The sequence below is a fragment of the Aythya ferina genome (assembly GCF_964211825.1).
Source record: "Aythya ferina genome assembly, chromosome: 7".
Lineage (NCBI taxonomy): Eukaryota > Metazoa > Chordata > Aves > Anseriformes > Anatidae > Aythya > Aythya ferina.
This window is the reverse complement of record NC_140302.1, coordinates 19,191,826-19,219,737: the sequence shown is the minus strand read 5'-3', so window position 1 is coordinate 19,219,737 and position 27,912 is coordinate 19,191,826. Positions and strand designations below refer to the sequence as shown.

Here is a 27,912-nt window from a genome sequence, read left to right as displayed (position 1 = left end):
TTCCTGCTTCTGAGTGGGTATGTCCTGTAGCTGGCATTTCAGTACTGTTGCTTTGTGCAAGTGAATCTTAAACCTTTCTTCCAGGGGGAGCTTGAATCCTTTCTACATTGATTTCTGTTTAGTGCTTTTCTGTGTTTCTGAGTCAATAATCAATTCATGAAAATGTGGAGAGCAAAACCAAACTGTTTGGAGTTATTGAAAAGGCATTACTGGATTAGAACTCTAGAGCGTGTAAAGTATTTGCTGAGTTGTTGTATGCCTGATTTATTGATTTGTTTTCTTCCTTATGCTTTGCTGATTCCATAATTCTGTTAAATAGATGAGTACTAAGAATATATATATCTACCATTAAGAACAAGGGGCTTGATGTACTGGATCGGATTATCAAAGTAGGTATTTGATCCAAGCACTGTGAGATACCAACTCCTTTAAAGGCAGGCTGTACTCATCTGAAAACTTTCTTCTGACCTCTCTATGCAATTATTTTATTCCATGAAGCATGCAATATAAACGTCAATGCTGTTAATAGCCATAAATAATTCCTTCTTCTAAAAATTTGTCTGGACTGTGTTGTTGACTTACAGATGAGGTTGCTAACTATCTCCATAATGAAATAAACTATTACAGTCATGACTAGAAGCTCTAAGGAAATGAAAAGCTAAGACAGCATGAAGAATTAACAGCCATAGCAGTTGACTAACGTGTGGTGCTGCTTAAAATAAAAGTATGAGGATATACATCCTCTAGTGTCTGATCATGAAAGCCTCAACTCTTCCCTATAATAAATTGTTACTAGGCAGGGCTGTGCAAGTAACCTCAAAGGATGTGTGAAGGAAGGCTCACTTTGGGTTATGACAATGCTGAATGATGTCTTTTGTTAGGTCTTTGTCAATGTAGATGCTATAAAAAAGGTAGCTTTTTTCCAGTTAAATCTAATAAATCTGATTTGCGTTGGGTAGGAGAGGGTTTATATAACTGTATGCAGACAGGGAATTTGGAAACTACTGGGAATGACACAATCTGGAAGGTGCTGAGGTGCTGTAGTGTGGAGGTGACTGAGGTGCTTCCTGAAGTATAGATTTTGGTGCTATTAGACTAAATAGGTTAATTTCTAAGGCATTGTCCAAGAAACATAGTTCCATTTGGAAAAGCAAATTCTTGGGATATTTGTAATAAGGTATGTTGTAAACATGGATGTGGAAAGGAACCTGGGACTGTCACAGATAACAGCTTGGTCCTTGCTATAAAACATGGCCTGGGATGAGGAAAAGGCTGTTTCTTCAACTAAGCCCTTATATACCTGTGTAGTAGAGATTTAAATATGAAGTCTGCTTTTTACTGCACATGCACGAAATGGGATCCTCTCTTTCTTGAGAGTGATGGGGGGTAGCAGGCAAAGTTGTATGTGGTACTTCTATAATCATCTGCTAGAGGGCACTGTGTTGCCAGAAAGGGATGTATGAAGGCATGGAGATTTCAGTTAGCTTCGTGGAAGGCAAGCGATTCTTTACATACTTTGCTAGAATGAAAAGTCCTGTCAGAGCTAAGACTATAGTGAGTAAACTTAATAAGAATAAGCCCAGATACGTCAGAGCTATATATTTTACATATATATATATATATATATATGTAAAAATAAGTGTTTGGGGAGTACTGGGTTACTTGAGCAAATACAAAGTTTGCTGGTAGATCTCACTAATGTGGAACTAATGCTTTATGTGAGTTCAGCTTAAATTCAGCAAATTATTTTAGCCAAAAATAAGGGAAAGATAACTCAGAAAAAGCTGTAACTCTCTATCAGCATGTCTTACATCATTTCAAGATTTTAATTAATTTTTAGAGTCCAGCTGAAAACAAACTTCTTACAGTAGGCAATAGGGTTCAACCTATAGCTTTCTTGATTGAGGCATGAGACAAACTTTATTGTAGTGGAACTCACCCTAGGAACTTAAAGAAATGGAAAAAATCTGCATGTCAGACAAGGTTTCCCACTGAGTTTTACACTTAAAAATAATAAATAAAGTGATGCCCTCTTCCTATAAAACTGGAAAGCTGTCAGAGGACAGGCTGACCTCCTGTGGGGTGGTTACAGGAGAGGTGAGCAGACTTGCTCTAATGAAGGAAAATGACCTCAGATAGTAAATAACTTTTTTTTATAAGATACTTCATAACTTCATAAATTCAAAGGAAGTAGAAATGGAGAAGACCTATGAGATCATGTAACCTCTCTATGCTAGAGAGCTCACTTTTTACTTGCAATATCTGATTATCTGCTACTCCAGACTAGTAGATTTGTCCCTTTTAAAAATTTCCATTGTGTTTTTTCTGCTTCAAAGTCGGAAAGCTCAAAAGGCTCAGGTGACTTGAATCATACTGTATAGCTATGTTACCTCTATGTGCCTATTCCCTTTTTGAGTCATTCTCAGTTCTGACTTTATCAGTGTGTGTTTGTTTCCTCCTGTGGCAACTGGTGTCACTGACCAACCAACTCAGTGGCAGTAAGAATATTTCATTTTAGTATCTCCTGTTCTCTTTTCTGTACTCTCCTCACAATATCTGCACATCCTCTTCTTTTGGATAGAGCAATATTGTTGTTCCCATGTACAGCTGGGGGCAAGTAATGACTTGCCATGAAGGAAGAGGGAGTAGGAGCAGTGGAGGTACTGTGCTGCCTATAAGATTGTTGCAGCGAGCAGTACCAAAAGGTTGATGTTTGATTTGTTTTGCTGTCACTAACTTGAATGTACACCCTTAAAAGCAAATTCCTGCTGAAAGAAGGAGAGTGCAAGTAGTGGTCTGTTCTCTTGGTTTGTTCTCATCCTTATTTCATTATTTTACTTTCTCTGTAATTGCTTTTTCAGCCCGATCAAAGAGTTTGGTGATGGGTGAACAGATTGGGCCTCCCTCCAGACCTTCCTCTCCTAACCCTCAAGAACGTGTGCTGAAGTGTGGCTGGCTGAAGAAACAGAGGAGCATTATGAAGAACTGGCAGCAGCGGTGGTTTGTGCTGCGTGGGGACCAGCTCTTTTATTATAAGGATGAGGAAGAAACTAAACCTCAGGTAAGACTATTTTTAGAACTGTACAGTGTATTGGCTGTTACTTTATGTGGGTCACAGTCGGTACTTTAGTTTGAGACCTCAGTTCAGTTGTTCTTAGCACTGAGAATGCTCAAAGCAAGAGATGTTGCAAGGAGACCTAGTTACCACATGGATAAGTTGCAGAGTTTGGGAGAACATCAGAAGTTATTTATTTACCTACTGTGGCATGCTGAGCAACTCTAAAACAAAACAAATTACCTCTACCTGTTGTTAACTATTTGCCATGTAACCAGTCAAAACTTTCATTACTATATACGTCTCACCAGATACAAGGCAAGGTGTTAAGTATAAGGCATCACTTACACAGTACACTGTTAGTATTTCAGGGAGGCTACTTTAGTAAGAGCATAGTTATGTGAGAGAAAGGTAGGAATTGTAAGCTGTAAATATGCAAAAGAAATTGCTGTCACTGTCAGGTGTAATTGGAAAGGTGTAAAGTGGATGGAGCCCAGAAGTGAAGGAATAACCTTTTTCTAGGTTGTGCTATTGAGAAGAGGGTTGAAGACAAGAGTGGTGAGTGTGTAAGTAAGACGAAAGACAGGATTGCCATAACCCTACTTTATTTAGTGGAATAGTGCTGTAAATGGCTTGAAGTAGCCAAGTTTGGGCAGCCCTTATCTTTGACCATGAGCAATTGCTGGAAGCTGCTATCGTCTTCTCCTGCTGAAGCTTTTTCTGGCTCCCTGAGACTTCTTTCCTGACCCATTGCAGTCCTTCAGTTCTTGTCTGCTATTGGAGAAAGATCTGAACAAAGCTCAGTAGTGAGCTAAATATTATTTTATCATATGTAATGGTTATTTTTGCAATATGAGGTCTATCGAAGCTTATATGTTCCATCCAAGTGAGGAGAGCATCTAGCAGTTAGAAGTTGTGGCAGCTTTGCAGTAGCAAATATGGAATGGTTTGTCATATTAACTCATCTGCTGGACAGCATTGAGCCCCCTAACACCCTTTTCTTAAGGCTGTATCTAGTACTTCCTCTGTAATCATTCAATAAATTTGTTATCTGTATGTATAGTGTCTCTCTAAATCTTTGTTTTTATACTCAGCTGCTTTCTGCAGCAACATACATGTATTCCACTGGCTGGCTGTCCACCATTGGTTAAGAGTTTCCCTGTCTCTTTCTCCACTCCCACTGTGCACGATGTTCCCCCCAAAACTGGTCAAAATATGATCTAGAAGCCAGTACCACTTTGGTTCAGCTGTCACCAGACTTACAACTTTTGAAGCGTAGCATGAATTCCTGACCAGTATCAAGAGCGGAAGGGTGGAGTGAAGTAGCCTGGACAATTTTTCTCTAGGTAGCTGGGCTGTATTTCTCTATTTTATAAGGCAGTGGCACTCTTGGTTTTGCATGTGATGTTATTGACCTGTTCCTTTCCAGGAGGCTTTGCATAGTCCTCTGAGTTGGAATGTGCAGTGTGCTTTCCTCCTTGCCTCTCAGGTTGTTGTTGACTTGCAAGGGAAAGAGGAGCTGGAATGAGGTGCTTTGCAAACTTACTGAGAAAATTGCAAAGTAGGCCAGTTTAATGGCACAATGTTCACTAACCTACAGTATTTGCATTGCCACAGTCCTCTCAACACAAATGTTTCAAATTCCACTTTTTAGGATTGTATCTTCTGGCAAGCCCATAAATGCAAATGCTGCACCACAACAATCTGTGTGAGGAAAAAAGTGTACTTAATGAGCAGCCATTTAACCTGTTCACTCTTCTCTACTTTCAATTCACCTAAGCCAGTTCTGTTGAAAAAGCACCGATGTGAAAACAGTTTTTCTTTGTCCTAGACTGACCTCCAAATCTTTCTATGGTCATCTGTGAGGCTGGAGTTTGACATCAAGAGCTATGGTGTTCCAGATTGCTGGGGCAAGAGTGAAGAGCCTTGCTTAGTCAGCTGGGCCTCATTATTTCCCATTGTTAAGCAGAGCGACGTGAGCCAGCTGCTTAGGGCTAGCCTGTGTGGGTAGAGTGTGTGGGTTTTGTATGCCAGCATGCAGGACTTGAGAGTGGGCTGTAATGTGTTTTAGTGTGTTTTATATACACCTGGGAGTTATTGCTGTTCTATGCAAATTTTGAGGGGAAGGAATTTAGGCAAGTATTTGTGCTGTCTGTGTCTGGAAGGAGGAGTGTGTATCTGTCAGCAAAAATTAATTTAGCAAGCTGGGGAACAATTTGACCTTCTTCTAGGGGGAGGGAGGCCATGGGAGGCAGACTTCTGTTTCTCCAATTTTGCTGGCTCACAAGTACCACAATTCAGTGACCTTGTGACATACTGTCTGCAGAACTCAAGGACTGAAGATACGTAGAGGCTCATGTTGGTCCTCTCCCTTTTTTGGTTCCTCCACCGGATCATGACACAGCTTGTACTGTTCCTGTTCTGGGCCAATTGGATATCTCAGTGGTATGTCTGGTAGCCACATGCTTGTCATGTTCTTCCTTCTCTCTCCTGTCATGATCTCTTGGTTTTGCTCACTCTTGCACCATTTTCCTCTTTGTCTGTATAGCATTGTCAGCTGCTCCTGGATTTTTAGCCAGGTTGGTTGATGATTTGACAGGCAAGGGTATGCAAGCATAAGGCAGTTCTTGCAGAGTAAGACCTGTACCTCCTTAGATATTTGAGTATGGCTCAGAGCTCCGAAGCCCAGTCTCCCCAGCTTGCTAAAACTGTTCATTAGTGCTGCATGGTTTTTGTACTTCAATTCTAGAAATGGTGGATGTCTTGTATAGTTTTTTCTATGTCCTGCTGATTGGGAGATTTCTGTAGGGATCCTTATCTTCCTACAGATATCAGACACATCTGGCGTATCTCTGAACTCCCATGAAACTCTTGACAGCAGTCTCTAGTCGTCTTTAACACTTCTGCATATGTGAAAGCCTTAGTCTTGACAGATGACTATTATACCCTAAAATGACTTAAAATCTCTCCTTATGTTGTACAAGCAGCTGCTAACAAATCACTCATGTTTAAAGCTTTTCTACATGATGCTGTTTCTACTAAAACACAGGACTGATTTTCTCCAGCACAGGAGTGTGGGTGTGGTTGTATGTACATATGTGTTTACATAAGTCTCTGATATTTCTGAAGGCCCTAAATAACATCTAAGATGAGCCCCTCCCAGGTTAAGATCACAGCTGCATGTAAAGTGGTTTGGGCTCTCCCTGGTTCAGTTCACAGCAGTTTAAAACACAGTATTTCTCTCTCGCAAATCTCTGCAGCTCTTGGACTAATGCAGGAGAATGTTAACTGTCACCTGCAAAGCAGAGTAAACCATGCACAGCAGTGTGACAATGATTGATCCTTGCTTGACTCCTCTTGTATCAAATAAATATCCTGAAGATACCTTAAGAGGAATAGGTTAGTTGATCGCTAGTCAAATGTCCTAGAAATTATTCTGTGCTCCTTTGGAAGATAGCATCAAGGGAGTTGGTGGGGAATCTTTACTTGAAGGAGTCTTCTTTTTTGCAAAATGACTGATTTTAAAAAATGGCTCTCATTTATAGTTATGGTTACTGGTTCTGTATCTAGGTCTACCCAAGCATCAGAGTTTGAGACCAGGTATACCAAACTAACTTCTCTGTTATACATGAAGGGGAAATGAATATTTGCTGAGAAGGACCTAAGAAGACCTGTCATTTTGTTCTTGCACCATGGTAGAATGCAGAAAGCAATGAATTTTGTTCTACTGGGTACTCTGCTGACTTAAGAAATGACAACCATTTTCCCTAAATGTTGATGCAGCATGTTGCTATTGCTGTTCTGATATACTAGTAGTGCAACCAGAAAGCGGAGTATGTTTTTTAGAGGTGGGTTGCATTTACTTTTATCTGGAGCTCAGAGAATTAGAAGAAACTGACAAAAAAAAAAAAATCACATAGAACAGATGTGTTGCCCCTGTGAAGAATTTTGTTGGGTAAGGATGCCCAGGATATAGCAGCAGAGGTAGTGTATTACTTTTGTTGATCTACAGTAAGATTTGCATAGACTTCAGTGAATGTTGTTGAAGATTGCTACAGAATTTAACACTTGAAGCTGCTATAAAGATCTCCACAAGAAATATTTGTGCTCAGTACTCCCATTAAGTGCAGGGGAAAGGACTTCTCTAACATGTTGAGATACTATTTGCTGAAATCACTGTTTTTTTTTCTTCTTATAAAGCAGACATTAGAGTGGCTGCATGCTTAAATTTCTCTTTCGTGAGCTGATATGAAGGGGAGGGTATGGTTTCTTTGCTGGTCTTGGTCTAAATCCTGCTTTGTTTTTTGGTTGCTTGTGCAGTATCTATTACACAGGAACTATGGCTGAGGCTTTCAGCCGCTGCACCAATGTAAAAGCCTTGCTGGTCTCTGCTCAGGGTGCCTTGATTTGAAGTGTTGGCTGGTGCAACCGGTTTCGTTTTCCTGAATGAATATTGTGCTTTTCAGAATGATTTTTTTAGTTGTCCCAGGGATTTCCCATCTGTGGCTAAGTTACTGGCTCAGAGCTCAAAGAAAGAAATGATCTCAGGCAAGAAAGAAAGCCTCCTTTGACCGTGGAATAAGAAAAGCTTTCAGGACCTCACTGTATCATCGCTGGAGACTAAACTTCTTGATGTTACGTAGTGTAAGATGGTATACAGTGGGTATAAGACTAATAAATATTAGTGTAAGAGTATAAAAGAAGTTCTTAATTATGCATTTAAAATGGTTGCTTTTACAGTATTAAGTTGGATGGTACGAGTAGAGGTATACTACAAACTAAAAATGAGTGTCCTTTCAAAAGAAAAAAGAAAGCAGTAGGATAGCTAGAGGAAGGGAGTATGATGTTGAAGAGCTTTCAAAGAGAAGAGATCACCTAGCTGTTAAGAGAATTAATAACAACAATTAAATGATAATTGAATAAATCAAACCATAGCAGGGCTACTTAAAATGTTTAGGTCAGCTGTATCAGTTTGCCCATAGGACAGCAGATATGTGCAATAAAATGTGTTTATTCTTGCAAAATAAGATTTAAATTGTAATTAACTCTGTGCTGAGTAGCAGTAGGGTAACTTGACGATAGAGTAGTAGTCACCATGCAATATTTGCATGTGTACACAGCGTGTTTAGCTTGCAACTTACTGATTGGGAATACTCTTACCATGCACTGAGCATTGCCCGAGCGCGTTTATCTTCAAGAATTCCTTTAGTTAATACTTCTCTAACTCCTTGCTGCTTCATATGCCTTTTTTTTTTTTGTGTTGCTGCTCTAGCATCCAGTTTTTTCTGTTTTAGAGAACCACGTTTAATTTTAATAGTGAGGGAATGCTCCTAGGTTAAACATAGTGCTAAAGATGATTAGTTGTCAATCTGGAAGCACTACTCAGGATGATTTTCAGCTTCTTACCTATCTATATCCACAGAGCTAGTGGGTACATACTTTGCACTACAGGCATGGATAAAGCTTCCAACTGAAATAAATTTCTTCTTATTCAAGTTCTTCAGTATGTCTGTAAAAGATCCTTGCAGCATTTGAGCGAAGTGCTTTCCTAGTTGAAGTGGTATATTAGGCAGTATATTTCATGTAGTCATTGTTTTGACTGCCAGGCCTCTAACCAGAGTCATTGAACAGAGGGAATGTAATTGAATAAGCCAGACAATGTCCCTGTACTGCTGCCTCCTGATGAGTCAGTACAGGCATTATAGAGTGACAGACTGCCTGTGTAGTACCATTGCCATCCACACACTCATTATAGCCTATTATTAAACCACTTGCTACAGCTGCATGCTAAACTGTTACGCATAAATTTCATTGTTACTGAGCACAGAAATGTTTTTTTTTCCCCTGTGAGCCTGAAACATCCATGGCAGATGGATGAGGATGTTGGCAGCATCTTGCATTTTTGCATCTACCTGCTCAGTAATTCTATCCATCATTATGGATAGACTTGTATGTAAAGGCTAGAGAGACTTGAACTTAATGTAATCTGTTGCTCAGGACCCTGTAAGTACTGGCAGTCTTCCTACACTGCAAGTTGGGTACTTACCTGCAATGGAGGCTTCTGCATTCCTCACTTCTTGCCTTCAAGGTAATTTGATTTTGATGACCAAAGTTCAACACCCCTGGTAAAACTGTGACCCTTAGTCTGCTTAAGGGTTGCTCCACCCCCCCCCCACGCCTTCTGGCCTCGTCACACCGTCCCTCACTTACTTAGATGTGAAAATTATCTGCAGCTCTTCACGGGGCTATTGCAGCAGACCAGTTTCTGCTTTGTTCTACTGCTCAAGACTGTAAACTTCAGGGTTTTACAGGCAGCCAATGCCCTCATAATAGAATCTGGCATCTGCCACTTTTCCCTGTGGTCCTTGGAGTTTGTATGGATAACAGATGGGATTTGGGAACCAGAACCGGGTATGTTGCGGACAGAAAAAGACAGCGCTGCCCTGACTTGTCAGAGTAGGTTTTGCGGTGCTGGTACTGAGAAGAAGCAGGTGCCTGATTCTCCTGCTAAAGTAAATCCTGCCTGGATGACAGAACTAGAATTTCTTGAGGGGACAAAACTGAAGAACCTGTGACTCACTGAAACCTTAATTTGTTACTGTCATTGTCCCAGGAGTAGAAATTGTGTCAATATTATGATGCTTTAGAAGGAGGGAATAGAGCTACCTGCAGTCAACAAGGGTGCTAAAAAGCCATTAACCCTGGGTGACAGGAACTTCTGTAAGGTTCCCTTGAGGAGTAACCCTTTGAAAGGAGAAGCTTGGGGGAATGTAAAGCTGAATTCCCATCTGCTATTTTTGAGAATGTGATGCTAAACTCTTTGCTGAAGCCCAAGAACTTATTGTGTCTCTGAAATATCCTATAGAAGCCTTAAGTTCCCTGCTCCAGGCTTTTACTTGTTATTGAGTGGCAGACCACCTTCTCAGTTTCCTTTTTAATAGGCTACTAGCAGAACATGATATTGCTGTGCTGCTACTTGTAGTAGTTTGCTAGTTAAGCTCTGTCCTGGAGAATCTGTTCTGTTTCTATGTAACATTGAGCAAGTTGTGGCTACTAAAACACATTTTATTATTTAATAGATACGGTATCGTTAGCTTTTTTAATCCTCTGAAAGTTCTGCAGAAACAGTGCTTTGGGTATCTGTTAGCTGTAGTGCACCAAACTGTTCATATCAGTGGTTGCACGGATGTGAACTCCATGTATATGGGAGAAAACTATTAGTGATAAGGACTTCTTTGTCCAGTGTAAATGTTACCACACACTTATTATTGGAATTCAATTTTGAATAGCATGCTACTGGACTATATCCTTACAACTCTTTAACAGTTGTAAAATTAGGATTTGCATCTGACCTGCTTCTGGGGAATGAAAGGACAATGATGCAGGCATGTCCACATGACTCAGGAAGACATTGTGTCCCCGAGAAAACTTCGTTACAGACCATGTGGAGGTTTTAATTGATCAATATTAATCAGGCCTTTGAGCTTGTGTGCAAAAGCTAAAACTATCTTAACTGAAATTCCCATTGATCTTCTGCCTGCTTGATTATTTATATGCGCTCTGGAAGCAGGTCACATTCTTATTGCTTATCTGACAAGGTGAAATGAGATTTATGCTATAACACTTCAAGATAGAAACCTTAAACAACGTCATCTTGTTTACAGATGTAGTATTGCCTATTTTTATGAAAACATGCCCCTCCAGGTCCTTAGGGGGAATTATAGACACTTCTCTTGAAAACAATGCTAAAAAGATGGAGCTGTGATTTGATGTCAGGAGAATGCTATGGACTTCCTGATGTGAAGAGGAATTATTTAGCAATTTTAGTGCATCACATACTGTTGAAACTATGTGCACTTGTGTGCTGTAAAACATAGTTGCAGCTGCACAGTCCACTCCATCAGACTGACTTCTGTGCTGAAAGCTAGTGTGAACTTGCAGCTATTGCTACTCTAGAATATTTTCTCAAGTGCTCCCAGTAAAGGGGGAAGGAAGGACTGACCTGCAAAGAGCTTCTGATGTTCCTAATAACTCTGCTAAAGTGTGTGGTGTGTAAAATAGCCCTAGGTTTGCTTCTGCTTGAAGGGCAGGAGGTGGCATGTGCCCATCCCCAGTTTCCTGGGGAGGGGGGAAGCTACTTTGCATTAATTATCTTTTTCCACAATTGATTTGGTATGATAAAAAGCTTCAGTATATCTGCAGTGGGACTGAACTGTGCATGCCAGAAAGCAGCTGAATTTTCTACAGCATGTTCTGGCTGCTGGGCTACAAAGCTGAAGATCATTTCCTTCCCCAGTTTGGAATAATTTGTGATGCACCACCATTCTACTCATGTTGCCTTTTCAGTGTTTTCATGTTCTTTTTGGAGAGTCTTCATCCTATCTTCTAATTAGAGTGAACCTCAAAATAAAAATGTAGGACAACAGGATTGGGTAGGAAGTTGCTGAAATATTGTTCTGTTGACTTGTTGCTTTCTCTTTGTTTCATCTAACAGCTATTCTAAATAAACTACTCAGTATGAACTTGGGTACCTTCCAACACTGTGCCCTTCTCCAGTCTAACCTTTACGCAATGTAGGGGGCAGGAACTGAGCCCTGACACTCCATTCTGCAGCAGTATTTGCAGGCTCTGCTAGAACATTAGAGCCACACATAGTCACTGAACAGAGATAATAACCATGTGATCTGCCTGTAAAAGATCTGATAATGGGACACCCAAAAGGGGATGTGAGAATAGCAGGGCAGCTGCATGTTTAATACATGGGGAGGTTATAACAAACTTGGTGAATATTTTTATTAATTTCACTGAAAAAATGGGGAATGCTACTGCGGTTGGTAACGGGAACTAACTAGCTGTTAAGTAACACCAACATCTCCTGGCAGCTGGGTATTTTGATGCTTCCTTATCATCAAGGTGTCTGCATGTTCTTGCACATCTGTCCTCTAAGATTATCCACAAGTCTTCTGAGCACTTCTTGTCAATAAAAGCCACCTACTTGCTGCCTGTTTCCTCTTTCCAATCCAGGGTGAATTTTGCAAGACAAAGGAACAAAGCTGTACTTGTATGTGTAATGGTATAGCTGAGGCTAGACACCCTACTACTCTCTTCTGCCCTTGAAGTCTGTGAAACAGTATGAACCTTACACAGCTCCAGAAAACTGCTCTTTTATTTATAGTGTTCTTGGATATTCATGAAAGGCAGTGCTTACAATTACCTCAGAAGGCCAGCAACTGAGCAATCAGTGGCACTGCTTGAACAGAGGCGAAATGTAGTTACTAATTTTCTCTTTCTATTCATAATTTACTTTTCAGCCCTTTCTTGCTGATTGCACAGCAAAGACAAGAAGGGCTGGTCACTCGAAACACTTTCAGCCTGCGAAGCTATGTAAAGAAAGAACAGACAGTACTCCCATTTCTTCCCCTTTCCACAGGAGCTATTAAAACCAGATATGCACATACAACTTCAGTAAAAACAACCTAAATCGTAAGAAATTAGAATCATAGAATATCCCAAGTTGGAAGGGACCCATAAGGATCATGGAGTCCAGCTCCTGGCTCCACACAGTGTCGTGGTTTAACCCGGCCGGCAGCTAAACACCACGCAGCCGTTCGCTCACCCTCCCCCTCCCTCTCTGGGACGGGGGAGAGAAATGGAAAGTGAAGCCCGTGAGTTGAGATAAAGACAGTTTAATAAGACAGGAAAATAATAATAACAAAAGTAATAATAACAACAATAATAATAATAATACAATGGTGATAATAGGAAAATAATAATATATACAAACAAGTGATGCACAATGCAATTGCTCACCACCTGCTGACCGATGCCCAGCCTAACCGAGCAGTCCGGCCCCCTCCCCCCGGCTAGCCACCCCTATATATTGTTTAGCATGACGTCAGATGGTATGGAATACCCCTTTGGCTAGTTTGGGTCACCTGTCCTGGGTCTGTCCCCTCCCAGTTCTTACTGCACCCCCAGCCTGCCTGTTGGCAGGACAGAGCAAAAGGCTGAGATGTCCTTGGCTTGGTATAAGCACTGCTCTGCAACAATTAAAACATCGGGGTGTTATCAGCACTCTTCTCATCCTAAGCCAAAACACAGCATTCCACCAGCTACTAGGAAGAAAATTAATTCTGTTCTAACTGAAACCAGGACACACAGGAACGCCCGAAACTCAGACCACGTGTCTGAAAGCATTGTCCGAGTGCTTCTTGAGCTCCAGCAGCTTTGATGCTGTGACTGCTGCCCTGGGGAGCCTGACCCGGTGCCCGACCACCCTCTGGGTGCAGAACCTTTCCCTAACCACCCGCCTGACCCTCCCCTGTCCCAGCTCCATGCCGTTCCCTCAGGTCCCGTCGCTGTCCTCAGAGAGCAGAGCTCAGCGCCTGCCCCTCCGCTCCCCTTGTGAGGAAGCTGCAGGCCGCCATGAGGCCTCCCCTCAGCCTGCTCTGCTTGGGGCTGAACAAACCAAGGGCCCTCAGCTGCTCCTCATACGTTTTCTCTCTGGACCCTAGACCCATGCTTGATGAAGTTCAAGCATGCCAGCTCCTTAAACTTTTTTCCTATAGAAAAGAGTATAAGGTAATGCTATTATCAAAAACTGGATCTGAACTTCCAGCTTACTGGGAGCAATGTAACCTTTTGCCCATCCCTGGAGCTGTCCAGTCATCTCAGGGATGGCTACCAAAGCCTCAGGGAGGGAGGAATAACTTAGTCATGACTGAGGTTTATTTCTGGGGCATGCTTTGGCATATATCAAGTTAGGGATACCTTGGGGTATTAAACTTTGGGGAATTAAACTGATTTAATCCACCATTAGCAATCTTGCTTGGGAAGTAAATTAATGCTGTCTGAGGACTGCTGGGCAAGGACACATGACACATCTATGTGTTTAAATTTAGTAATGTCTTTCTACCAGTGACAGCAGCTGTAAGAACTGATACACCCTTCCTGCAACTATGAATTGTTTTTTGTCTTCTACATCCTGGTTATTGAGAGTGCTTATATTGCCAGACATTGGACAACTGTAAGCCGGTTCTCTGTTACCCTTTAGAGAAACTTGTCCCCTAAAAAATGGTTACAGTGTAAGCGATAATTCACTGAAATGTGAAGCTGATCTGAAGATCATTGGTATGTTATATACTTATGAACTGGAAGTACTTTCCAGAGATGGGGCTAGAGCGCAGGTTTTGCTCACATTCCAACTCTTCAAGGTTTAGAAAAATTCCAGCTAGTCAAATGAGTTTCTTGTATGCGAGAGGCAGAGGTACAAACTAGACTGAAATTTACCTCAGTTTATGGCTTTTGTTTAGCTAGCTCATGGAAGCTGAGATGAAAGTCAAAGTTTAGCGAGCATGCTGTTATGCAAGGTGATATGATATATGCAGCCTGATAATATAGCTTGCAGGCTGCACTCTGAGTTAATTAAAACTCAGTTTTGAAACTTAGTTAAGTGAGAAATTAAAAGGTGAAGGAAGAATAGATGTAATATGAGAAAATTTTCATAAGGGATAATTAATCAAGGAAATCAAGTAGAATTCACCTGTGCAAGCTCAGAGTAGTGCTACTACAGAGGAAAGATCGTTTGACCACAAGTATCCAGTGTGAGGCAAGTGCGTGACCAGCTCAAGTATTTTTCTTGCTCGGAAGAGATGGGGTTGGAAAAATGAAGGACTTAGTGAAAGAGGGGGGGGGCTTAAATTTGCAATATTATGTTTATTTTTTCTTTACCCTCTTCATGCATCTTCCCATTTCACTGGTGTTTGTGTCCCTTACAGGGTCTCATTCTACTGCAAGGCAGTCACGTGAACGAGCTGCCACCTAATCCTGATGAACCAGGAAAGCATCTTTTTGAAATTGCCCCAGGTAGGCCAGTATTTCTTTCTATTTCGTACGTAACATTAATGAGCTGTGTGGCTCACTTGAATTCTAAGCATTCTGACACACTAGTGAAATTGTCTAGACCAATTTGTGAAATAGGACTTGACAGACTTCTTCACTGTGGTAATCTTTGTTTTGGGTGCAACTGCTGATGTGATACCTCATGAAAGCAGGAGCTGAGATGCATTGTGGCCCTTGATTTTTCAGGGGCACACCTCGCCTGGAGTGTTGTGTGCTCTCAATTTTTTGTGTTTTTCTGCTTGTTATATTTTGTGGCAGGAGCTAATGCACAGCACAGAACTTGTGGAAAAGAGGTATGCAGTATTTAGATGTAATTGCTTTTTTATGTATTCTACTGCTCTTTCTCAAATTGGTAATAGGAGTGTTGAGAGAGACCATTTTTTTGGACAAAATGTATACAGAGCTTTTCAAATCATTTTGTCTCCTGTGTAAATGTTTCCTAGCTCTGGGGTATATTCTGAGTTCTTTGTTGCAGCCTAGGAGCAATTGTACTCACTTTATTCAGGTCCAATTGTGTCTGGGTGAGGATTGTTCCTGTACATAGACTTGAAGGCAACAAATTTTGGGGGGTAGCTTCAGGTGGTAAGATCTGCAGAGAAGAAAGCTGCTGCACTGCTAGCAGTGTTAGACAAGAGGAGTGGCAAAGACAAGCCAGGCGAGTCTCTCCACAGCTGTCTACCAATATCTGAAGACTGAGTTGCTGAAAGCAAGATGGGAGATGGAGTTGACTAGGCTAAAAATTGAGTGCACTGATTCAGTCATGCTTTCACTTCATGGCCATTTTCTCTTGCATGGACTAGCTTCCATGCTTCTTAATGTTGTCTGTTTCCCCTTGGAATGCTGTTGATGGAGCAGATTTTTATTTTTGTTTTTATTAAAAAAGGCAGTTTAATGTAATTACTTTCAAACAGAATAAGCAGTGTAGGGACTCTTGTCCCCTTATTTCAGTGCTGCTGTTGAGGAGGCAGGTGTACATTTACTTGCACATTAGGGTCTCTCTTCTTGTCACCTAATCAGGCTGGACTTAAAATGCCCATGTTAAACACTCTTTTTAACACAATATTAGTCAATGGAATGGATGGTACTGAAAGGCTTTGAATTACACCAGCAGGCAGGGTTTTGCAATAACGGTCAGAGCATTCTGTTTGACACACAAGAAGCTGCTTGGGGAGAAGATTTTTTTTTTCTCTCTTTCTTCTTGCTGAACGTTATCTGTTAATGCTCCCTTTTTCGTATACTGTTCCATGCCTTCATAGCCTGGGCTGCGCAAACGGTGGGCATTGGGCTCAGTGTTGATTATGTGGAAGGGCTCTTAGACAAGCATTAGACAAGGCTCTTAGACAAGCATTCACTGCTTGAAAGTGACAGATCTTATGCACCATTTCACAAATATTGTGCAGTATACTATTGTAGCAGTACTGTGGACCTGGGCTGTGAAAGCACTTGGATTTTTGTGGTTGTGAATGATCCCATGTGTTCTGGCACTAAAGAGAAATGGTTAACTGACTCACTGGCTGTCTCAGTTGAGTTTCCTGCAGACTTGCATTTTGCCCTTTGGTTTTAGTTAGATAAATTGGCATTCTTCACTTCTTGCCCAGCCCATCAAGTTTTGTTTCTGTAGACTACAAAAGAATTGTCCTGAACCACAAGTGGCTGTTGCTTCAGTGGAGCTGATAAAAACAATGCCATGTGGCTACTTGAAAGAGGGTATCCAAAGGGGTGGAAAAAAGCAATGCTTCACAGCATGGTTGTGAGTCCCAGGACATCTGTGTTCAGCTTGCCTTTTTGATATTGCCCTTTCTCTGTGTTCCTAAGAAAAACTACTTGCTCTTGGTGAACCACTGTCCTGCCTGCAAAATTCAAATGTTTTCCCTACCTTGTGGAGCTAAATCTATTCATGTCTGTAGGGAGCTTATTTGCTACAAGGATAGGAAGTATTGAAAAATGCTATAAATAACCAGTCAATACTCAATGTGACTCGGCACAGACGTCACTGGAGAATGTGGCCTGAAGAGTTTCCTATTCTCTTCACAGTACATTTATTCTGGGTTGGTTTTGGCATAAATGCCTTTTCCTTTTTGCACATCTTCTGAAATGACTGTGCTCTGTGTGGTTGCCAGACTGCAGAACACCCACATAGTGCACAGCTCATGGTTGATTGCCAGATAGGAAGGGGAGCACAAATGATCTTGTGGGACCAGTAACATTTTCCATCAGTTCCCATCTTCCCTTGTGTTGTATGTATAGCCATGACCATATTGCTGCCTAACTGTGCCTCAGTTCTCCCAGTGTAAACTAGGACTGTGTAGTTTCTGTAAGGATGACAGGATCTTTTAGTCTTTTTAAACTAAGTTGTGAAACTTCTGAATGCAAGCACATTCCAGAGCTGTAAATACAAGTATGAGACTTTACTCTTCTTGTGAGCTGCTGAGCTTTAACAAAATTCAGAACAGTGCTGTGTGCCTGACAATGTTTCCGTAGTGTCCTGTTATCAACTTAGCTGGCAAGGTGAGACTGAGATCTGTCTCGTATCTCCTGGCAAGGAAGCGTCCCAAGCTTTGACCTATAGTACCAATTATCTCCAAAACCTGTTTAGTGTTTGATAGCTACGGCTTTCAGCATATTTATTGCCAGAACTGTTGCTTGGATCTTACCGCCTTTTCTCTGCTGCAGGTTGTGTAAAGGCTGCCATTGGAATTGCTTCCTCAGAGTGCAGGGACTAGATTAACAGCATGTCCTGCACTGTAAGAGAGCCTGTATTGATTTTCTGCTGAGTAACAAGAACTAATGACGGGCATTGTGTATTATTCATGTTTCATTGAGTTCATTTCTAAGCTGTATAGTGCAGCTGGGAGAAGGGTTAAGTGGGGACACGAGAGACTGCAAAACATTTCTACAGTCAAACCAGTGTTATATCTGGTGGCAGGACTTCCTGAAATACCTCCTTTGGCAGAGATGTTTTCCGTTGTCTTTTCTTGAGAAACTGTGCATTTTGAGATCCTTTTAAAGCTGTTCATACTTTTTTCCGTCACAACTTGTAGAATTCATAGTAGAATGGTAGGGTAAACTGTGAACACTTCACTGTTTGCCTACATGTTCCAGGGCACATTTTCAGGTTGGGGGTGGGATGTTTCTATAAAATTATCGGGGTGGTCTGAGGTGAGGTGCAAAGTTTAAATCAATTGGGGGTGATCATCACATATAGCAGCTGATATTTCAGGAAGAAAATAACCATTGTATGTTGCCTGGGTGAGGAGTCCAGATCTGGTAACAGAAACAGCAGCTGACTCTGAAATGCACAGTAACCCCAGGTGAATTAATGGTTGCTTTGTAGCCCATAGTAATCAGAGTGATGAAATGTGGTGTGTAAAACACACGGGGATTGATTTTTGAGAATGTCTTAGGGAAGTACTGGTGGCTTAAATGCTCCGAATGTCTTATCTTCTAGGAAGTTGATGCTTTTAATGTTCTGTGTCAAATAGTCTGCCTAGTTTTAATTCTCTGATCTCTGCAGCATTATGAGAGGAGATGCTCTAGTTCCTCTGCAGAATAAGGTATTTTCTGATATAAATAACGTTTTCAGAGTCAAGGGAGTGGTTTAAAAAAAAAAAAAAAAAAAAAAAAAGGTTCAGAATATAGGAGGTGAAAAGTGCTGTTTTCCAATAGATAGGGCAGGGGTTATTACCAACTGAATGGAGAATAGCTTTTCTTTATAGAAAACTTGATGACCTAAGAAGATACTACTATTTTGTTCTAGAAATGGGTTCAGTCGATCTTTTCATGAAGAATGGGAAAGGAAAGATAGAAACATGAACAAGAAACTTACCAGGGATGAGCTGCTACCTCTGTGACTACCAGTCTTTCTTGCAGTGTAGGAGACCCAAGTTTCTGTTCCTCTAGATTTAAACCAGAAGCCTGGACCTGTCACCTACAAGTATTCTTCCTCATTACTGGTCTGTATGGGAGGGGTAGTTTTGCTTCATTTTTGTCTCTGAAATCCTTCTAGGGCCCTTCAGTCCTTCCTCCTGATGAAGAAAATGTGTCCTTTTATGTTTGTTTGTTTGTTTGTTTGTTTGTTTGTTTTTTTTTTTTTCCAAACTGGTATGTTGTGATTGAAAGCAATCTTGCTGAAAAATTCATGACCAAAAATCATGGTGCACATCGCCGTGTCTCCTGGTCCCTGACAGCAGCTACTTGTGTTTCTTGCCACAGTGCTGTCTGCTGAGGTTAATAGTGACAGCTCTTAGCTAGGTCTGTATGTAAAAATGAGCACAATGAGTATTGTGCAGTGTTGTGGTAAGTGTAATTTGATTTCACTGGAAACCACTGCTCAAGGGCTAGATCTTGCTTTTCCCCTTTCCTCTTGTCTTCTCCATATCCTACCACATCCCGCACTTCAGCTGTTATGACTGAAAAAACAGTTCTCAGACCAATCAGACTTCTGGTCAATCAATCCAAGCTTGATGAAAAATACACTTTGGGGTTGCTTTTTGTGCTCCCTTTGAGTAATGCTGCCAGCCCTCTCATTGATGAGGCAATTCAGTTTTCAGACCTGTTGTCTCAGGCACGTTACGGAATTTACCGAGAGCAAAGAAGACTGCCTATGTTTGATTAACATTTAGAAGGTTATTTTCAAAGCTTTAGAAATCGGAGTTGTGGCATGATTTTCAATTAATTTTAAAGACTGAGCTCAATAAAGGCAGAGTTGGAAGATGGGAATCTTACAGGGATAGTTATCGTTGCCTCCATGTTGTGCAGGGAGTCCACCAGGGTTGTTGGTAGCATCTTACCAAGCAGTTGGAGTGGCACCTTCTTTGTCTTTTTCCAGTAGGGTGAACGGTGCTTACAAAGCACTCTGCTCTGCAGTACACTTCTGTGTCCCAGGTGATCAACACCAATTAAGTTTGTTTGTGGCCTTTTTATCTCAGTTCCCATTGGCATGGTGTGCAATGAAAATACCTGGAGGGGTAATTAGAAATTCAGACATTAAAGATCATTCTATATTCTCTATTATTCAGTGCAAACTGCAGTTCTAACTAACAGCAGGAAACTGAGTTTGCTGCTGGTAATTATTTTTTTCTACTGAAGCCTACGGCTGACAACTGACAGCGTACCTGGATATGTGACGTTGATATTAAAGGGTTTTATTTAGGCTTCAGCACTCAGAATATTGATTAGGGAAATGGCAAAGAAAGTAGTTCTGGGACCTACTGAAGAGAAGAAGACTATTATTTCAATGGAGCACTGTGGAAACACTTAGCAAATGAGAGTTTACAGACATCAGGGTGCATCTGTGGCACTGTATTGACCTGTAGAAGAAGGTTGATTGGTGTTGGTTTTGCAGGGGAGCTGCCATTGCCACTGTTTGACTTTATTAAGGAGGGAGAAACCTAAGATGTCTTCTCTGAACTGTCTTTATAAAGGCATGCATAGCACAATAAAACTGCATGTCTTTTTTTTTTTTTTTTTTTTTTTTTTCCTGTTGTACAATCTGGAAACTGTTTTTTACTACTTTCCTTGTAGCTAGGCGTGAAGTCCTTCATGATAGCCTGAGCACTAAGATAAGGACAGATGCATCTGCTTGGCTTTTACTTGCTGCAGGGACTCTTTTTACATGTCAGATGAGTGTAGTCTGAGTCTCCTTGGAAGTGTACAACCTGTACTTCCTTAACAAAAAATGCAGAAACTGTTGATACTTTGGTATATGTTCTGCTTGCTCCTTTTGCTCCTGAACACTAGATGGTGCTGGTACTTTCTGCCTTGTGGTTGGAAACGGTTATGGCATTTTGTCCTGAATCGTTCGAGTTCATCCTGTTAAGAGGAAATCAGCCACTCCTAATTGTTCCTTGGTGTATCCTCAAAAGCAAAGCAACAAGCAAGAGTTCCCAAACAATCCTATTACCTGTGAGGCTAATGCTGTGCCCTGTAGATAGAATACAAAACAACATACATTTCTGCACATTTGTCCCACCATGAGCAACTTACTCTGCTTGGATCCACACGATACCACTGCAAGCTTAGAGGTGCACTCACAGGCACCAAAATCAACAGTCTTTGAAAATACTCAAGTTCATGTTGTTTGCCTGTTGCATGTTAGGTTGATTTTCTGCATATAGAAGAGCAAAGCACATTCTGTACAGGAATGGCTGCGTGGGGAAGCCACTTAAACCTCGGCTCCATTAGGTTAACATCCTGACCAGGGACATACTGGTTATTTTGTTGCATCTCTCTTGGATTTTCCTCCCCTCCACCGTTCTGGACATGATAAACATATTTTTCAAAATATATATCTTTCAGATTTTTACAGTTTTAAGGAACCAGCATTTTGCCTCCTTGGCCTGAATGTGGGCATGAAGGAGTTTGATTAAACCTCCCACTGCATTGCACCTAAGGGATTTTTCTGAAAGATACTATTGTCTTCTTCAGAGCAGCTTCTTTCCTATTCAACTATAATTCTGTTGTCTGCCTGAAAAAAAAAAAAAAAAAATCATGACCTGTTCAGACACTGACAATATAACATCAATAGAAGCACCAAGGGGCTGCCAGTATTTTTAAGTTTGCTTTACAAATTGATTTGAGTTCAGCAACTATTATTTGGGAAAGTTAATGGATACCCTGGCTTCACTCAAGTAGGCATTAGACACTAGCAACTCAAATCTTCTACAGGCAATGCATCTCTTCTTACTGATAGCCTGATCCATACATTCCCTGAAAGCTTGACTCACTATGTCACTGATGCATATTTCTGAAAAGAGCCTGAAAAAAGTGAAGTTTTGTCCTCTGAATTCATATAACCTTATTGATTTCAGAAATGTTGTATTAAGTCCAGTGGTGTATCTGTGTAACTAGACCAATACACTGTTGCCTACTTAAGGCAATGACTCATTGCTAGTTAAGGTCTTCAGACTGCATCCAGACTTTTGTACAGAGTCGTTATGAGGCTTCTGTTCCACCTCAGGGCTATGATGCTCTCTGATAGTTACAAATGTTTTGACCTACCTTATTTTATCAACTTAAAACATCTTGAAGGGCACTGGGAGGCACCTGCAGCCTGTAAATTGCTTTTTTGCTTTTTTTTTTTTTTTTTTTCCTGCACCATATGTAATGCCCAAGGCCTATGTTTGCATTTGGCAAGCAAAGACGCTGCTTTATGGAATAAACAAGATTCTTCCTTTGTTTGCTTAGAAGTGTTTAATCTACTCTGTTATACTGTCTATATCCATCAGTGCTCTGGGACCCTGGGCAGTTGAAAGTGGTCCCGGAAACACGCTGTGGCAGTATGTGTTGAGCTGTCCTGGAATCTGCATCTCCAGAGAAAAACTCTGTGTCTGATCTCTGATCAGTAGCATCTAGCTATCTTGAATGAAAGTGCTGCCTTTCAGCAAGGATGCTGCTTTTTACGACTTCAATTGCAAGAGCATATGGCCTACTGGGGAAGGAGAATGAGGCTTAAGGAGTTTCATGAATAACTTTTTCTGCTAGTGGAGATAATTAAGACACAATCTCACTGTTCTTGAGCAGTTTTCCTTAACCCATTGTATTCATGAAAGTCAAATATGTCTGCACAGAATTTTGTGTGGGCTGCCCTTTGGGTATACAAATGTGGCTTAGTGAGATGATGGCATGTTGTCGCTGGAATGTACAAGTCGTCATTTAATCTCATCAGGTTGGCCTTTTTAGTGCAAATTAAGATTTTGAATTCTTCCTTCTGAGACGTTCCAGTGTAAGCTCTGAATATTCTACCTTAAGGATAATATATTAAGCCCTAAGGCATGTGTGGTGAGCAGAGATACTTTTTTTTTTTTAGCATTTCTGTGCAGGAACAGCTTTGTTCCATGAAGATATGATTATCAATCTGTCAACAGGATCAATTATATAGTGCCTTCCCTATATTTCTTGCTAATTTGTCAGAAATCAAGTCTTCAATGCTGTCTAGAAGTTTGTGTGTTTGATGCTGCTGTTGGGAGGTTAAGCTATGTTCTGTGCCAGAAGCAGCTGTGTTCCCATTTGTAAGAAGGACAGGTGAGTTCTCCGCACATTTTATGCAATGTTTGGGATGCCTCAGATAAAGATACTCTAGTACATTAGTATAATGAAGTAAAGTAAAATAAGGCATAATATATGGCAATGTAGTTCATAGGAGCCATTAACTTGTAGACTTTTGTTGGTTGTGTTAGCTGGAGATGCACTTAGGTTTGCTCATCCTTTTACATAGATTATTCCAGTGGCTGCATTCCTCTCGACTTTCTGCACTTGAGCATTTTAAGGGTCAGCATGTCTGCTGAGTGTGTTTTCTTTAGCTCTGAGACTAGAAGTAAATAGCTGATTTTTGGGGTGGTGGATGATGATTCTTTGAGGTTTTTCTTTTTTAAAAAATGTTCTATGTATCCTGAACTGGCAGCAGATGCATGTGTATCTATTTGTGGAATTCACGCTGCTTTTGTGTTTGGTATAATAGCAGGAATAAAGAAAACATCTCTTCTTAAATGTAAAATTTCGTGGACAAAGAACAAACTGAATTTCTTGTGTATCTGCTTCACTCCTGCTGTTGTCATCACAGAACTGCAGAAACATCTGTAGCATTTAATGACCTGTGGGTTTAGGCTGGTTTCCTACCTGATTTGAGGTGCTGTGGATCTGATTTTCTGTGGTATGCAGCAGGTTCAGGATACGCAGAATATACAAACTTCCTCCCCACACACTGTGGAACTGTATCAGTTACATTACATTCCTTGAAAACAGGGCAAGAAGCAGGACTGGTCTTTAAACCAACTCTGGACATCATGTAAGTAAGAAAACAGTCTTTGTTCCCCAGAAGGGAATTCTGACATGCACGCCAACCCTTATCTAAAGAATAGAGAGTGAAAACACGCTATGTACTGACAAACCTGTTAGGCAGCACTGCTGATGTGACTAAGGTACCTGCTAGTGCTGGTAGCTTAACTGCTCAGGATAATATGCTGACTTGAAAATACCAGCTGGAAGTCATTTGGGGTGCAAAGGTAAGAAAAAGAAAACACTCTTCCCTTTCACGTGGCCCACACAAAAGTGTGGGGGAAGGAACAGAAAGCTGATAGTGTGCTGCTCCAGCATCCAAAAGAAATTCTAATTGGTAAACTGCTATCTGGTATGTTTATGAACTGTTTCTTAGTGAATGATGCACTAATACCAGTTTGAAGTGGCAGCTGGCCTGCTGTCAAACAGCTGTGAGGATTCACATGCAAAACCTGAAGTGTTGTTTGTCTGAAATGCTTTAGGGATAACCAGTGTGCTATCAGTGAGAACCAGCTTGCACCAGGCTATCTAAACTTCATAGAGAGGAGGAGGAAATACTGCAAAGATGTATTGCTTAGGGCATAACATTGAAGATTTATGCTTTGTTAAATAAGCTGCCATGCTATAAAGTAAGAATAACTTAATGTTATGTTCTAAAAGCTTTCTTTAGCCTTTGAATGCTACTTTAGTTATTTCCAAATAGTGATTAGGTATGATGAGTGGGAGAAGATTCAGGTGTCAAAGTGACTTATGTGCTTCTTATTAATGATTTTCATATACTTATCCTACACTAATGCCTGTACTTAGCCTTACACTTGGGCAGGATCCTATTAACACAGCTGCCCACAAAATATATTCTGCACTGGATCTTGCTCATGAGATTCTCTTGTGTTATTCAGGAAGTCAGAGCATGTCATGACAAAGGTCCATCTTGGACCTTTTAATGCTTTTAAGGCTTTTTCAAAAACTTAAAAAGATACAAATTACTGCAGGGAAACAAGTTCATCTGACACCTGAAATGCTGGTAGTGCAGATTGTGTACTTTCTGAAGGACCAGTGCAACACAAAAAATGATAAAAATGTGAAATAAGCAAAACAATTTAGTTTCTCTGGGACAGCCAGGAGAAATGCTGACGTTAATAGCGTATAAATGAAACGTGTGCGATTTTATTACTACAAGGTGTCCCTGGAAAATGGAGTTGGAAAACTAAAGAAAACCATGTGTTTTCAAATCAATAAATTATTAGAATCAGTCTCTTTCTGTCAATTACTGTTGTTCAGAGAAATTTATTCAGCAAGGGATGGATGTGGAATCTCTGGCATGTCCAGAATGTGTGGGTGTTGGTTTTGCTTTTGCTTTTTTTGTTGTGTGTTGATGCAAGCTCTCCTAACAGATAGAATCCTGTAGATTCTTGAGTATTGGGTTTAGATGTTATTGCAGGACATTGGGTGTACTTTCTTTTCTGACAGCTTTATGCTCTATAGTGGAAGTTAGTTCCACTGAATTAGAGTGACTATCAGAGCCTGTTGATCTAGTTAAATATCTTTGGCTTGAAGGAGAGGTATTATAATTTTTATTGAGACCTAGTTACTAACCAGCATGGCTGTATTTTACCTGTCTATTGGTTTGTTCTGGAAACAGTTTTAACTCCTGCTAGTTACCCAGGTATAGCTTCTCTGTAAGTCATGCATGAGCTTGTCATTTCTAAGGTATGCCTAGATGTATGCTCTGTTATGTAGAGGACATCATGCCATTTTACACTGCACTGCATTAAAAGAGCTGAGTTATGTCAGTACAGAACTGGTCAGCTTTGTGTTTGTATTATCAACACTAGGAATGACTTTGGCTTTATTACTTTAGCAGTATGTTTCTAAACAGGTGTAAAATTGCAGATTTAGAAGAAAAGTACTACTTGTGATCACAAGTACCTTGTCACCAAAGCTGTATTTTGAACCGACTTTTTTCCTCTTACTTTCAGTAAAAATTTAAAAGGAGCACAACGTGGTGACCCCTGAGAACACATACTGACATGTGGTTAATTTGTGTTGAATTTAGTGGTTATTTAGTGAATTTAGAGGCTTTCTGAAGCCTTACAGCATCTCTCCAGTACCTATCACAGTGGGTTCTGCTCAAGATACTGTTTTATAAACCAAGAGCAGTGAGGCAGCTGGGATCAGGACTATGTTCTGTTTAGTGTAGCACACTCTGATAAGCATAATTTTCCTAATTTTCTTCAGGCACTGTAATTGAACTGTGGCAGCTGGCCTGCTGTCAAACACTTCCTAACTGTCCATTAGGAAGACAAAGTTCAGGTCACTTATTATAGAAGTCTTCCTGTTAGCAGACTGTTTACTTTCTCAGAGTTTGTCTCCCACCTCTGTTCTGGCAGGTGCACAGCCCAGTGCGTATACATTCTTTCAAAGTCTGGCTTTGAACCTCAGCCAATGGAGGCAGATGTATTTGTAACTGCAGGATTAGGCAACGCATTCTGCATCTATAAACCATTGCTCATCTGACTGAAGTCCACTTAAGATGTTGATATCCATGCCCTCACGTGGTACCAAAGATGCTGTATATCATGCTGAGCTCATGAAATACTGTTGTTAGTTCTGGGTTTAATCATGAGGTGTCTGACTCGTGAAAACTTTGGGAAAGGTGTGTGTGAGATAGTAAAGAAAAGGTGTGTGTGAGATAATAAAGAAAAAAGCTATGAAATCAAAAGAATAGCCTGTTAAAAGGGGAGCCTCTGTGAGGCCATGAGGAACGGCTGTGTTGTAACCGACTGTATATGCATTGTATTGAAGGCTAATTGTACAAGCTGTGCTGCTTCCTTGGATTTGGTGTTGTGGATTTAATATTTATTTCTAGCTACATTGGTGTGAGAATTCTCCCACTCCAGAGGCCCCAAAGGCTCTGCTTTGAGACCATGTGGTTTGAATATGAATCGGAGAAAAAACTTTGCTTTCAGTTGTAATGTTAACAGCATCACAGATTTTGCCCTGGTCTCCATAAGTCCACTTTGTGTGTTTAACTGTTCTTCCCCTATGGGCTCTCAGTGGGGGCGAGTTGTGCAAGAACAGCTCTGGGTGCAGGGCCACTGGTGAGAAATGATTGTGATGCAGGGTGAGAGATGCTGAAGTCAGGCAGTGTGCTTACATGCCACTGAAAGAAATGAAAGCACAGCAGTAAGTGCTGCCCTAGCATACTCCTTTAATCAGTGCACCCATTCTTTCTACTAACAAAAAATGCAACAGTAAGGGCATCAGCTTTGCTAGATGCAGGTGTGAAAAACTCCGTAAAAAGGAGATTTTGTCCATGGACATGGCTGACATGGAAGGGTTAGAGTTACAGGATTTACTCTGTAGCACAATGTGGCTAAAGCTGTATAGACATTTACAATGAAGCTTTCTTTGCTTGATGTTGCTTGCACCTAAAATTTCTCTGTTTTGAATTTGGACCCAGATGGTCCATTAGAATTTGCACACTCTATTCATTCCTTTTTCATAGGATTCCTTTTAATTTCAACAAGTATTTTAGGTTGGAGAGTGATTTTACTTGAATGGAAGGAATAAAGGAGGCGGCCACCTGGGTACCTCTCTTAAAAATGGTCAATGCTATGGGGAAAAAATGCCAAAATGTCAGTGAAAATTATTCAGCTGTGGCTCTCTGGTGGTATGACTTCAGGTGCTGAAGGTCACTTGGAGGTACAGTGATTGCAGAGAAGAGGAAGGGAATAGACATGGTCAACTCAGAATAATTTTTCATAAGTTCAGTATCTTGTGACTTTTTAGACTAGAAACCATTTAATAGGACCAGGTTATATGTTCTGAAATGCTGATCGTGTCTCACCAGTTAGGTGACTTTTGATCTTGTGTTTTAAAATACTTATTTCTTTAAGCCCATAATGCCTTTCTTAACATAAGTGTGCTGTATTATAAGCCTAGCTTGTCTAAAGGGAATGTGTTGTATCACTTAGGAAAAGGAATGAGTGAACACAAAATCACAACATAGCTAGAATGCAGTAATACCTCGTACTGTCTAGTGATACACGTTTGGTGCTAACTCATGTTCTTTTGTGGAAGAGCAAACTAACTGGAAATTCCTGTAAGCCATGAAGACCTGATTCTTCTGTCAGCAAGCTATTTTTCAGACTGTTACCAAGCTGGAGAACTGGAATTTG

At 40.8% G+C, this 27,912-nt stretch overlaps 1 protein-coding gene across 9 annotated transcripts in view; it reads left to right on the top strand.

Moving 5' to 3' along the window:
• ARHGAP22 (Rho GTPase activating protein 22) overlaps positions 1 to 27,912 on the top strand; it is a 151,633-nt gene that overhangs the window by 13,406 nt on the left and 110,315 nt on the right. For 6 of the 9 annotated variants that reach the window (XM_084526119.1, XM_084526116.1, XM_084526120.1 and 3 more), the window contains exons 2-3: positions 2,862 to 3,061; positions 14,833 to 14,920. In XM_084526119.1, the coding sequence (XP_084382245.1) occupies positions 2,862 to 3,061; positions 14,833 to 14,920 (288 nt within the window). Of the gene's footprint in view, positions 1 to 2,606; positions 2,661 to 2,861; positions 3,062 to 14,832; positions 14,921 to 27,912 lie in introns of those variants that run through there. The other 3 variants (XR_014695053.1, XM_084526118.1, XM_084526107.1) reach the window with 1 other exon arrangement.